The 11,612-nt window shown below is 35.6% G+C and overlaps 1 protein-coding gene across 5 annotated transcripts; it reads left to right on the top strand.

Moving 5' to 3' along the window:
• The first annotated feature begins 979 nt into the window (after positions 1–979).
• LOC113683121 (RYamide receptor) lies at positions 980–10,437 on the top strand. Of its 5 annotated transcripts, none has more exons than XM_027200333.2 (2): positions 980–1,111; positions 8,260–10,437. In XM_027200333.2, exon 2 carries the CDS (start codon positions 8,264–8,266, stop codon positions 9,413–9,415), a length of 1,152 nt encoding a protein of 383 aa, XP_027056134.2. In that variant the 5' UTR covers positions 980–1,111; positions 8,260–8,263; the 3' UTR covers positions 9,416–10,437. The 5 variants fall into 5 exon arrangements, with proteins under 5 accessions (XP_027056134.2, XP_089054591.1, XP_089054589.1 ...); XM_089198465.1 differs by lacking the exon at positions 980–1,111 and adding an exon at positions 2,569–2,656; XM_089198463.1 differs by lacking the exon at positions 980–1,111 and adding an exon at positions 4,031–4,264.
• The last annotated feature ends 1,175 nt before the right edge of the window (positions 10,438–11,612 follow it).

The raw sequence follows: 11,612 nt of genomic DNA, 5'->3' as shown, positions 1-11,612 counted from the left end.
CACCGATCAGCTCCAGTTCAACGGCAAGCTTGAAAGCATCATGGAGTGAAACTGATAATATTGTTTAAGTGTTTCAATCAATCGTTTTGATTTACATGTTCGAATGTGCCAAACGGAGAACATTTAACTAATGAACTCCTTTTAAGCGTCAGAGGGCTTATAGGAAGCGAAGAAACGTCACGTCACGTCACCGTGCGGGTATTTCATCGCAGATATGCCTCTTATTCAATTTAAAAATCAGTTGAAGCTTACTCGTTAAATTGTGCTAGAAGATGACCCACTCTGCCTCTCCAGCGAAAAAATGCAAAATTAGCGTTTTTAGTTTTTCTATAGAAAAGTATTCTGAAATGTATTGAGTCTAAAAAAGAAACCAAGATTTTCAATTCATTCCCAGAATTACCTTAATTTGGCGAGATTGATCGGTTTTTTGCGCGATTTTTAATGATAAAGCCCAAACATTGCTCATTTCAGCTGCTTCTATTTCTTTGAAAAACTCGAGCCGCGAAGCTATTTCTTTATACTTTTAGGACGTTAAGATTTCACGGACTGACTGAGTTTATTTAAAAACAGAAACTTCAATAAAAATAGGATGCGATTTTCCGTGATAAAGCCCATACGTTGCTCATTGCAGCTGCTTTCACTCCTTTGATTAACTAGAGCCAGGAAGCTCTTTCTTTATACTATCTTGAAGACATTAAGATTTCATAAATAGCCGTAGTTTATTCAAATGCAGAAACTTAAATTGAAATGGGATGTTATTGAATTACAGCTTGCACTATTTAGAGTTTGCTAAGAGCCGCTTTGTAGTTTTCACATTATTCGCCTTGCTGGTTACGCACGTGACATTTCATGGGGCTATATTTGCTCCTCTTGACGCTAGAGCGAGCTTTACTCTATATGGGAAAACCGCTGACCAAGAGAGTCGCATTATTACTCTGAAAACACGTCAAAATTTAGAATAATTAAAGCCTAAGCCAGTATTTTGGCGAACCTATCACTTGAACCTTGAGTTTAATCTACTTTCATTTAAAGCGTCCATATCCTGCCATCCATCAGCTTGCAGGTTTTGACTGAGAGGGTTTTTATGCTAAACAAGCGATCAATCGTCCAGGTAAAGTCCTTTATGAATTATATCTGTTTTAGGAATTACAAATCAGTTCATGATATGCGCGCAGCGAACATCATGAGAAAATTAGAGTCAAGCCAGCCGAATGCTGCATCATGAACGGAAAAAAAAACGAGTTTTGGGAAGTAATTAAATCAATCTCCGTTTTTCACGCGGCTGAATTATTATTACACGAGCTGAATGTTTCGCTCCTTCTTTCCAACTTATCGTATCTTGGACCACAAACAAGAAGAGTAAAGTGGTTTATTTTATATCTTATATCGCCGAAAATATCGTTGCGTGCTTTCACTATGATTTCACGCTTATTGTTAGGTTATTTCGAAATAACCAGGCACTCAAAATAAATTTATAACGTAGCCAGAAAGTAAAGACGAGTCTCGAAAACTTCAACTTCAACGCCATCATTTCAGAAAAAACAAGTTAAGGCTTTTAAGAGAACTTGAGCGACCTTTTATCCGTATTTGTCTGAGATAGTCGCGTTTCCCCATTTAGGGTAATGTTTTGAGATTTATGCTAAAACAAATGAGTTTAGGCTGAAAGCCATTGCATTCTATATTGATCTGAGGCAGAGGAGAATGGAATTCTCCCCATAAAAGATCATGACAGAACTTTTAGTTTTAACGACAAGATAAAAAACCGTAAACTTTAAAGAAATCTCTCAATAATCAAATTTCTCGCCGTTTAGCATTGGTATAGCCTTATTTTAACAGCTTTGAATCAATTTTATATCCAGAAGCACTTTTAACTTGAACTTAGTGGCAGAGGAAATCTTTTAAGAAAAAAAATCCGCAAATCTTTAAACTGACTTATAAGTCGGGGACTTTAGTAGATGAAACTAGCTTAAATTTCAATAAAATCATTTTAGAATTTACTATTTGACATGGTGTAAATGGTTTTAAATGGATTTCATTAATGCAATTTTCCTCCTCTTGTTTGGCTCCTAATGGATTTCGGTTGTTTTGTGATCTATGTCACACCAAGTACACAGAAGTCTTTTATTATTCCCCAAAAAACGTTCAAATCACGGAAACAATATCGACAAGTGCTATTTCAGTTTGCTAACTTTCGTTTAATGAACTAGGAATGATATTGATGTTTAAAATCGAGTAGCAATTTACAGTCTTATCAGATTTTATCTTAGCATGCAAATAAATCTTTCTCGGCAAGTATAAATTTGGAAACAGCCAAGTAGGCCACGGCGAGATTTTGGCCTTTTGTCAGGCACATACGTCGAATTAAGAGCTTTCAATACACAATACACAATAAAACTGACCACGTTATCGGTTGTACTGTCATTGGAAAAGCTTTTATTTAAAATGCCGAAATCAATCTACTGGTTTTGCATAGATCAAAAAGCGAGCCAAGGCGTCGATAAAAAACTGAAAAAAAAACCTTTTGCTAGAAAGGAGACTAACAATAAAAGAGCCCCTCTAAAGCCAAACATCGCGGTGAGACTTCTACGGCCAGCGGAAACTCTATCACGACTGAAGTAAACTTCGATTCTTACCTTACTAAGCCATAATTATCACGGTAAGAATTAGAAATGGCGTTATCTTTTCTCGATTGCGTTTAAACTACTAGTGGTACCGAAGCTACAATAATGATGTAGTATTAGGCTTCATCTCGAGGAAAAGCGACATAAGGGTCCTAAACACGTCTTAAGACTGCTCAACTGAAACATACATTTGCCTAATCTCTCTTAAATGGCCTGAAATATTTCTTTTTAAGATATTAAAATGCTACCGTGGTATTTGTATTGATATCCTGGTTAAAGGTAGGGTTGGAAAGTACGACCAGCCACGATATGTGCGTGAAACGTACTCCTTGCGCCGTAATACTTATTCAGAAATCTTTTTAGAACGAGTTTTCAGACAGCAAACAATTGTCTACACTTTGAAAAAACTCTACATGTCACTTCAACTGCCGAAAGCTTTCTCATGTTAAACCTTTGCGGCACAGTGTTTAGATTAAAGTTTTCAGGACGAGTATAAGCAAATATGGGAACTGATTTGGACTTATATAATACCTACATCCTGTTGTGTGATATTTATCTAACGTGTCTCAAGGGAGAAGTCGGGAAGATTAGATTGAGAGCAATAAAAAAAACTTAAAGAGAACTATACTCTGGCCCTTTAAAAGATATCCTGTCGTCAATTCGATTGTTATCTGTCTATCGTAATGATTGCAAATGTTTCTCTACAATCAAATCTGAGAAGAGCCATGGAAATATCCCATCCAACACAAATTGAAATATTAAGGTCTTAAAAAAACCTGATATGCTGATGACGTGGTCATTTGAAGGGCTTAGTGGAGTTACTTTGCTTTCTATCAATTAAATCTCAAACAATAATTCTACATGAAAACAGGAGCTAAAAATTTTTCGTTTCCGTGCTGATAACAAGATCTTGGTGAAAAGAAAAAGCAGTCTAGATATTACAAAATATGGAAAACTTAACGAACGCATATTGCCTGCTTGGCTGCTACTCGGCAAAAGAGCTTTATTTCAAAGCGATAGTACTCCGTAATTATTACCATGGTAACTGGTCAACCTTACTGAGGCAGTATCAACTCAGGAAGTGAAATTGTTTTGATGCTATTTTGTTAGAACTTGCTTTCGAGATATTTACTTTTGCTTCTTCCCACCGTGGCTCCTTTATTGACAAGAACATAATAGTTATTTCTTTCCATAGTCAGGATGACGGCTGAATCCCATTTTAATCAGCTATAATTGCTTAGATTAGAAAACTTGCCTATGCATCTCAATTGAAAGTTTACCAAATTGGCCAATCATGACTTGTCAGGAACTCCTCGTAAAGGACTTAGATTAATGAGTGACAGGGAATGTCTTTCATGGTTGTTTCAAAGGAGAAGTACATGAATCCTTAAGGATTTGCAAGATAAACATAGCAACGATCTCTAGGTCACTCTTTTGAGATTTGACATCTATCATGATTAGTTTTGAACAGGAGAGTTACAAATGACATAAAAGACCGACCCAGTCAGAATAGTTCCCTTTGTCTCTGTAATGTCATTTGAAGCTCAGTCCAAATTACTATTCATCACTATTTATCAAGCTGACTTTTCTTCGCCTGCAACCGGATTCTCTGAGCACGTTCTACATGAAACTTTCACAGACTGGTGAGAATAAACAGTTTGCTTACGGCAGTGTCGATGCTTTTAAAAAAAAAACCGTAAACCAAAACCTTTAGCCCAAATATTGAAATTCGAAAATCCTTAAAAAATAGCGGTCACATTTATATATTATGGTTGGGAACAATAGTATCGAAAAATGTTGTTTTATCTGTATATAAGAGGAACAAGCCAAGATAAGTCGAGTTTGCAACAACATGCAAATCGTATTTCTATTGAGGCGTCTAGTAAATGAAATGTTTAAACCATTTTAGACGGGAAATAATTAATACTTTTTTTTTTCCTCGATGTGGCCACGAATACATATTAAAGCTTTTTAGGCTCCTTTTTATTACTATATTTGGAAAGACTTCGGAACAAGCTGTTTTTCATGTGGGGGGGGGGGGGGGGTGAGTGAGGTGAGGGTGACGAAGTGCGTTTGTTTTTAACGTCACTTTTTCATCAATAACTTGTACGAGATGAAAAAAAAAAGTTTACATTGGGTCACTTTCATTCCGTTTATCTAAATCTCTTGTTGCCGAATATATGATAGTGGAAATAAATCCAATATATCCGGGCACTCTGCTATAGACACCATTTGATAAAGGCGAAAACATTTCGGTTAGGTAACCGTGCGCTGACATTGATAAAAAAGGAAAACATATAAAATCAATAAGATGAAATTCTCTTTAAGAGATATTTGTCGATATAATGTCATGTACACACAAATCCACTTACGATGAATATGAAATTTAGTAATTCTTATTTCCGTCCATATATACAAATTTTCGAAATGAAAAGGCAAACATGAAAATGAAACCCTTTGACACGAACATGTTTATTTTTATAATATAAGTAGTTATATATACACAGCGCCTCCAGCTTAAGAGGTTCTATGCTAAATAGTAACTTGAAAGGATACTGAAATCATATGATAAAGGTGGTTGCCTGGGAGAAAAATCGTGGAGAGTTTTATTTGATAAAGAATAACAAGAAGGCAAGTATTACAAGTATTTTGAAAAATATTAAGTTACATCCGACTCCGAAGTGGAAACTGGTTGGGAAATCTGGTGGTTTTCTTTGTCATTTGTTCTTCGAATTCAAGCAAGATAACAATCTCCTAGTCTTTTTGGGTGTTTACTCTACCAGAAACAAGTTTAAGAGAAACTTCCTTTAAGCTAAGTTCCATCGTTTCAGTGATTTTTTTTTGAAAAATTGTCTTTAGAAAATCACAGAAAAAAAATTAAGGGACGAAGCTTTCCTCTGGTCATTTATCTTACTTTTATCTTGAAAACACCAAAGTCACTAATCATCATCTGATGAAGATTCAGAGCATACTGAATTCTCGAAAAAAATCGAAGCAGGTGGAAACAGTATTTTGGGATTCCTAACGAGTGGAAACTCTCAATTTGCGTGTCAAACTAGATTCTGGATATATTTGCTTTTAATTCTACCAACACAATATTTTGTTAACTTTTATTCACGTTATCAGTGGAAGAGAGTATGACTAAGTTGATTTAAAAAGGGAAATGCTGTCTAACATAGATTTAAAAGACAAAAGACGAATTAAGGGCTTCCGAGCTTTCCTTTGTCAACTATTTCTTTTACGCTTTTCTATCATCCTTATGGGACCGATGTGAAAATGTATGATGTAAATTTTTTCTCAAATTTTGACGATGTAATCTTCCAATAACGGCTAACATGTGCTTAAGGACTAGCTTTTACATCCGTGTCCATCTTTCTTTCTCGCAAAGACAGTCATGGCAATTTTTCACCGCTCTCATTAAAGCAAAATAGAATTACAATATGATTCAGTCACGGAGCTGGGATTAAATCATCTTTTGTGTACTTTCATGCGAGATGTGAGAAGCCTCATTCATTAAAGAAGAGTAATGATTCAACCACACTTAAAAAATAACATGACGACACAGCTGTTATTTTTCGGTTAAAAAAGAAATGATCCTTATTTTTCATGTTTGTTGAGGAAACTACACCCAGCAACCCTCCAAAATAAAAGTAACTAGAGCATGAATTAAGCAATCCCCCTGGGCCTATGTAAATGTATGATCCTTGAATTAACGTTATGAAAATACACCAAGGTGAGTAAGGTGAACTTAGCGGGAAACTTCTATTGCAAATACAAAGGGTGTTTTGTAGAGAGGCCGCCTACTGCAATTTCTGACAAACGGACAATTGGAATTTTTAAGTTAAAAGAAAACCGAAAGAAATTTGATTCTGAATTGTTAATCTTTAGTCATTTCCTCTGTTTTTCTAGAATACGGAAATCAATTATTTGCTTCCAATCCACTTATACATTGTCGTGCATCTGTCATACAGACTTAGGACAACATAAACACTCTTTGCGGAAGCTTGCACGACCATATCAAACAGTGAATCTATAAACTGAACATAATTATTTTTCGAAAGGAAACCGAGACAATCAGCCACAAGTTCAGTCTACTAAATTCTGACTAAACGGGAAAAGAAATTCCGATAACTGGAACGATTCTTGTGGTATTACTACCATTTTTTTGTAAGTATGGGGCTTCGCTGCGAGCATAAAGCATAAATGAATTTTTAGTAGTATTATCAGGTGAGGTTTAAATTAAGTCAGATGCTATTACTTTCAGCGCCACGGTAAAATAAATATTTAATCGTTTTAAGCCAAATTTCAGTTGGGCAAACTGGAGGACTTAGTTTAGAGCATTTCTGGTTATATATCTTAAGCAAATCAATTCAGATTTTTGGTAACTTTTCTTTCTTTTAAAGTCATATGTGAATTTTAACTTTGCAAAAAGACACACCTAAGAGATGCAAATCAGTAAAATGAACAGAAAATTTTTGATGCATTACAGATTGAAAGTGGTTTTGATCTACGTATTTGCGCCTTGATCCCCTGGGATTTGAATCTTTTTCTACTGCCTATAGGAGTTTCTTCAAAACCTTCCATGTACAAAATACATAATGAATAATTTGAAAGTCAATCTTGTAAGTCGAGATTTATTCAAAAACATCGTGAGCACTGATAGAGGCACGTGCGAAAATAATTTTTCTGAAATGAAAAAGAAAAGGGAAAAGAAAGAAAGGAGGAAAAAATACGGCGAATCGTTTAAGATGATTCAGAGTGTTACCTTAGATACATTACTAGACGATAAAATGTAGTGAAGTATAAGTGGTTTTTGGGCAAAATATATTTACTTTGGATGTGCGGTCGTTACGGCATCGTTATTCCCATATTTAAGAAGAAAAGATAGAACCAAATCACAAAAAATTAACGCTCATCTTTCCTAATAGCAATTTAAATAGATCTAAAACACTTCGCAGTGATGAATGGCCATCAAGTGGAAATTTGCGAAATGTCGAAAAAATTGTTCAATACTGGACAAGGAAATCTTAAGGAAAGAAGAAAAAAGATATTGTTTTTAAGTTAAGTCTAACTTAGAACATTTCTTATTCCTTCAGTTTGCTTGAAGAAATTGTAAATTGTCAGAGTTAATGTTAACTATTACGAGAAAAAAAAAATTAATCTGAGCGTTGGAAGAAGAGAAGGATCAAGAGATAATTTTCTTATGAAATTTGAACGAAATAGATACCGTATCTATTTCGTTCAAATTTCATAAGAAAATGATCTCTTAATCCTTCTTTTTTTTTCAATTTTATTATCAGAATGTTTAATTGTTAACTTCAAATGTTTTTTGGTTTTTTTTTGTTCAAATTTCTTATGAAATTTGAACGAAATAGATACCGTATTTATTTCGTTCAAATTTCATAAGAAAATGATCTCTTAGTCCTTCTCTTTTTTCAATTTTATTATCAGAATGTTTAATTTTTAACTTCAAATGTTTTTTGTTTTTTTTCGTTCAAATTTCTTATGAAATTTGAACGAAATTGATACCGTATCTATTTCGTTCAAATCTCATAAGAAAATGATCTCTTAGTCCTTCTCTTTTTTCAATTTTATTATAAGAATGTTTAATTTTTAACTTCAAATGTTTTTCCAAAAGGAAAATGAATAACTCAAGTGTAGTGGTACCAAGTTCTTCTGGCGGTGAACCGACAGAAAGTCTCCCTTTGAACGTGTCGATTCAAATCATCCAGGCAGTCTTGTCAACCTTGGTTATGATTTGTTCGTTATTTGGCAACGTGTTGGTGATCTGTGTTGTCATGCAAAGCCTCCGCATGCGCACTGTGACCAACTTCCTAATTGTGAACATGGCGTGCGCGGACATTCTTTACACACTGGTTTCTTTTCCTCCACTTTTTGTTATGATTTTTGACGAATACGATTGGGCAATGAGTCGCCGTGGGCTTGGCATATTCTTCTGTCAGGTGGTAAATTTTGGTCAATACATGTTGGTTCCTGTTTCAGTCCTCACTCTAGCTGCTATCGCTTTCGATCGATTCTTCGCCATTTTGATGCCACTGAGGCGTATCATCAACAAACGTGTCTTCCGCTGCATCGTAATTGTCATCTGGGTGACTTCCGCCGCCGTAGCTGCGCCATTGCTGTACGCATTACAAGTTACTATAGACAGCAATGGCGGCTTGACCTGCGACGAAAAATGGGCCCCACTCTTCGACGAGAACACGGCGCACAGGGATTACGCATTGGTTTTATTCTTTATAATGTTTTGTCTCCCAATCTCCGTAATGATTGCCTTGTACTCAGTGATTTGTCGTCATTTGTGGTCCATAAAGCCACCTGGAGAGATGGAGCAAGAGGAATCCAAGAACTTGATTAAACGACGTAATTCACGACGAAGTGTCGTGAAAATGCTTATTACCGTTGTTGCAGTTTTCATCATATCCTGGTTACCACTGCAGATTGCCAATTTAATATTTTACTTTCAGGAAGTTTATATTTCAGAGTCACTTCACTTCGCCTGTGAGATTTTCATGCGCGCCAGCTGCGCTTTCAATCCATTGGTTTACGCAGTTTTCAGTGAGAATTACCGTCAGGGATTTAAGAAGGTGTTTGCCCGATGCTGTTGTTCAAAGATTAAAGCTTTTGTTCCGCAAAGAGTTTTTAGTACTTCGTCTTCGCGCCAACAAACGGCACCTTCCTTATTGAGGAGTGATTACGCCTTATCGAGACGAGAAGGCGGCAAGAAAAGTTGTCGGGAAGTGAAAGAAGAGGATCAAGAGGAACATCAAATTTGAATTAAATGAGTGTAAAAATTTCTTCATTGATTTTGTATCGTTACTGAAAAAGGTTTGAAACCACCTTAACTGAAAGTAAACGTTGACACCGTTGCCAGTTTGCCAGACACTGTTGACAAACTGAAGAGGAAAAACTTTCTATTTAGCTGACTTAATAAACTAAGTGCGGCGGTTTAATCTTCGAGTAAATTTGCAACTATTGCATGTCCCTGCGGACGCATACCGTATTATTCCCATTGTTATTGTAATTAATATTACTGTTACATTATTATTATAATGATCACTATTATCATTATCTTTACATTATCATTGTTATGCTATGGCCGTAAGGAAATTTTGATCCCTTAAATTTTGACTAGACCACTCCAGTTAAAAATATCTGAAAACGTAGACTATCTGTCCAAGCGCTGGAAAGAAGGCGTCTGATTAAAGTAACTAGACCCCCTAAAACTGTAAGTCCTTAGGACCTGAATTGAAGCATCAGGCACGTCCTGCGTCAACAGCCCTGCTCAAAATTACAGCCCGGGAGAATCGTCCAAAGCGATCGGTTATTACTCCTGGATTTGAACCATTTACTGTGTGAAGGTATCTATTACTATTGCTATTTACACCCGCCAATAATCGTTATTACTATCATTTATATTTCCTCGTCAATGAAAGACCAGCTGTCCTGAAGTTCCTTATCAAGTCTCGCTGTTGCTAGAAAAAGAAACTTTCACGTTCGAGTTCACTATTTCACGCTGATATAGATCATGCTGAGATATGCCTATTCGCAGAATTATATTATACACCTACAGCAAGTGAAAATAATTAAATTGGACGCTCAAAAAATCTATAATCGTTAGAAGTGAATAGAAACGGAAGTGTAATTCTGCGACCTTGTATATAATAATGCGCTGTTACGCAGATGGCTGTAATGACGGAAATCTCCTTCGTTAAAAACTAATCTAATAAAAACTGCAACATATATATCCTAAAAACAAAAGATAAAAATAAAGACGTCTAGAAAAAAATTAATTGGGATTTTCGTAGTAGTATTTATGCCTCAATGCTTGTTCACTTTATATTTGGACATCATATTCCAGACACACTGTTTTAGCTTAGTTATGAATTTCCTGACTTTAGTCAAAGTCTTAAGGTTAAATTATTGAATCACACTGCATGTCACCTGCGGCAAGTCCTCTTTTCTTTATCACTATTTTTCTCCATTGCTGTGACGTACAGACAAATTTCTTTCCTCTTGTGTAGCAAAGTACGAGGCCAATTTCATGCAATCTCCAAAGTAATTTTCTGAAAGGTGACGTCTCTTTGAAGTTAGTTATAATGCCATTGTTATATTTCAAGGGGTTTCAGATATCATTATTTTTTCAGTCAATGTATGTTGTTTTTTGTTTTAGCTTAACATATGCGGGGTATAAGTTTGTGATGACAGGATAGATTAGTTCTGTATAGAGAGGAAGTTATTTACAAGATTTCACTATCATTTAGTTTACAAGCAAACAACAACTTTTAAAACGAGCTCAAGAGAAAATGTGTTTCCCCATGATTTGAAAAGTGTCTGGTAAAACTATCAAAACAACAATCACTGATTCACCGGCTGAATCTTTAAACAACAGGAACTCACATGACTAAAACCCATGGGGCAAAGCGCGCGAATAAGAATGCAATCTATGGGCCAGGAAAAATAAATTGAGTGCCAATACAAATGTGCCCTGAGTAAAAGTGTTGAATTCGCAAAGGATACAGAAAATCGTTACTAAACATTGCCATAAGATGGTAGTATCAGTTGTTTTTTTCACAGATTTAATCACTGGTAGATAATTTTGGTATATACTTGACCAATTCTTGACCTACCCGTTCAGGAAGCAAACAACCTGTCTAGGGTCAACGAGCATCCCTGATTATTTTACTTGGATTTACTGTCTCTTAGTTCACTTCTAGTAAAACACAAACGCAGTTTCCTAACCTCAGAGCTTGAAAAAAACCGAGTATCTATCTTTTGGAAAGAATTTAACAACAGGGAGGAGATTCAAAGACCATTTTGCTGAAGCCTGTATGAAAAATTAAAAGCTAGAACCCGTCGTTTGTGGCCAAAATCGATGAGTCTTGGTTTTTCAGTCTGTAATGCGTTTTCTAAGAACTTAGTCCGTTTCAGTTCTCTCTACTTGGTCCTGCTTGTATGCTGTTTCATTGTGAA

Source organism: Pocillopora damicornis, chromosome 2 (assembly GCF_964200805.1).
Source record: "Pocillopora damicornis chromosome 2, jaPocDami1.2, whole genome shotgun sequence".
NCBI lineage: Eukaryota > Metazoa > Cnidaria > Anthozoa > Scleractinia > Pocilloporidae > Pocillopora > Pocillopora damicornis.
The sequence above is the reverse complement of the archived record's forward strand: the minus strand, read 5'-3'. Positions and strand labels throughout refer to the sequence as shown.

Coding starts and splice junctions, on each gene's coding strand:
- LOC113683121 (XM_089198463.1), top strand. CDS start 4,152: ATGTCATTTGAAGCTCAGTCCAAATTACTATTCATCACTATTTATCAA. Junction 4,265..8,259: donor CATGAAACTTTCACAGACTG/GTGAGAATAAAC, acceptor TTTTTCCAAAAG/GAAAATGAATAACTCAAGTG.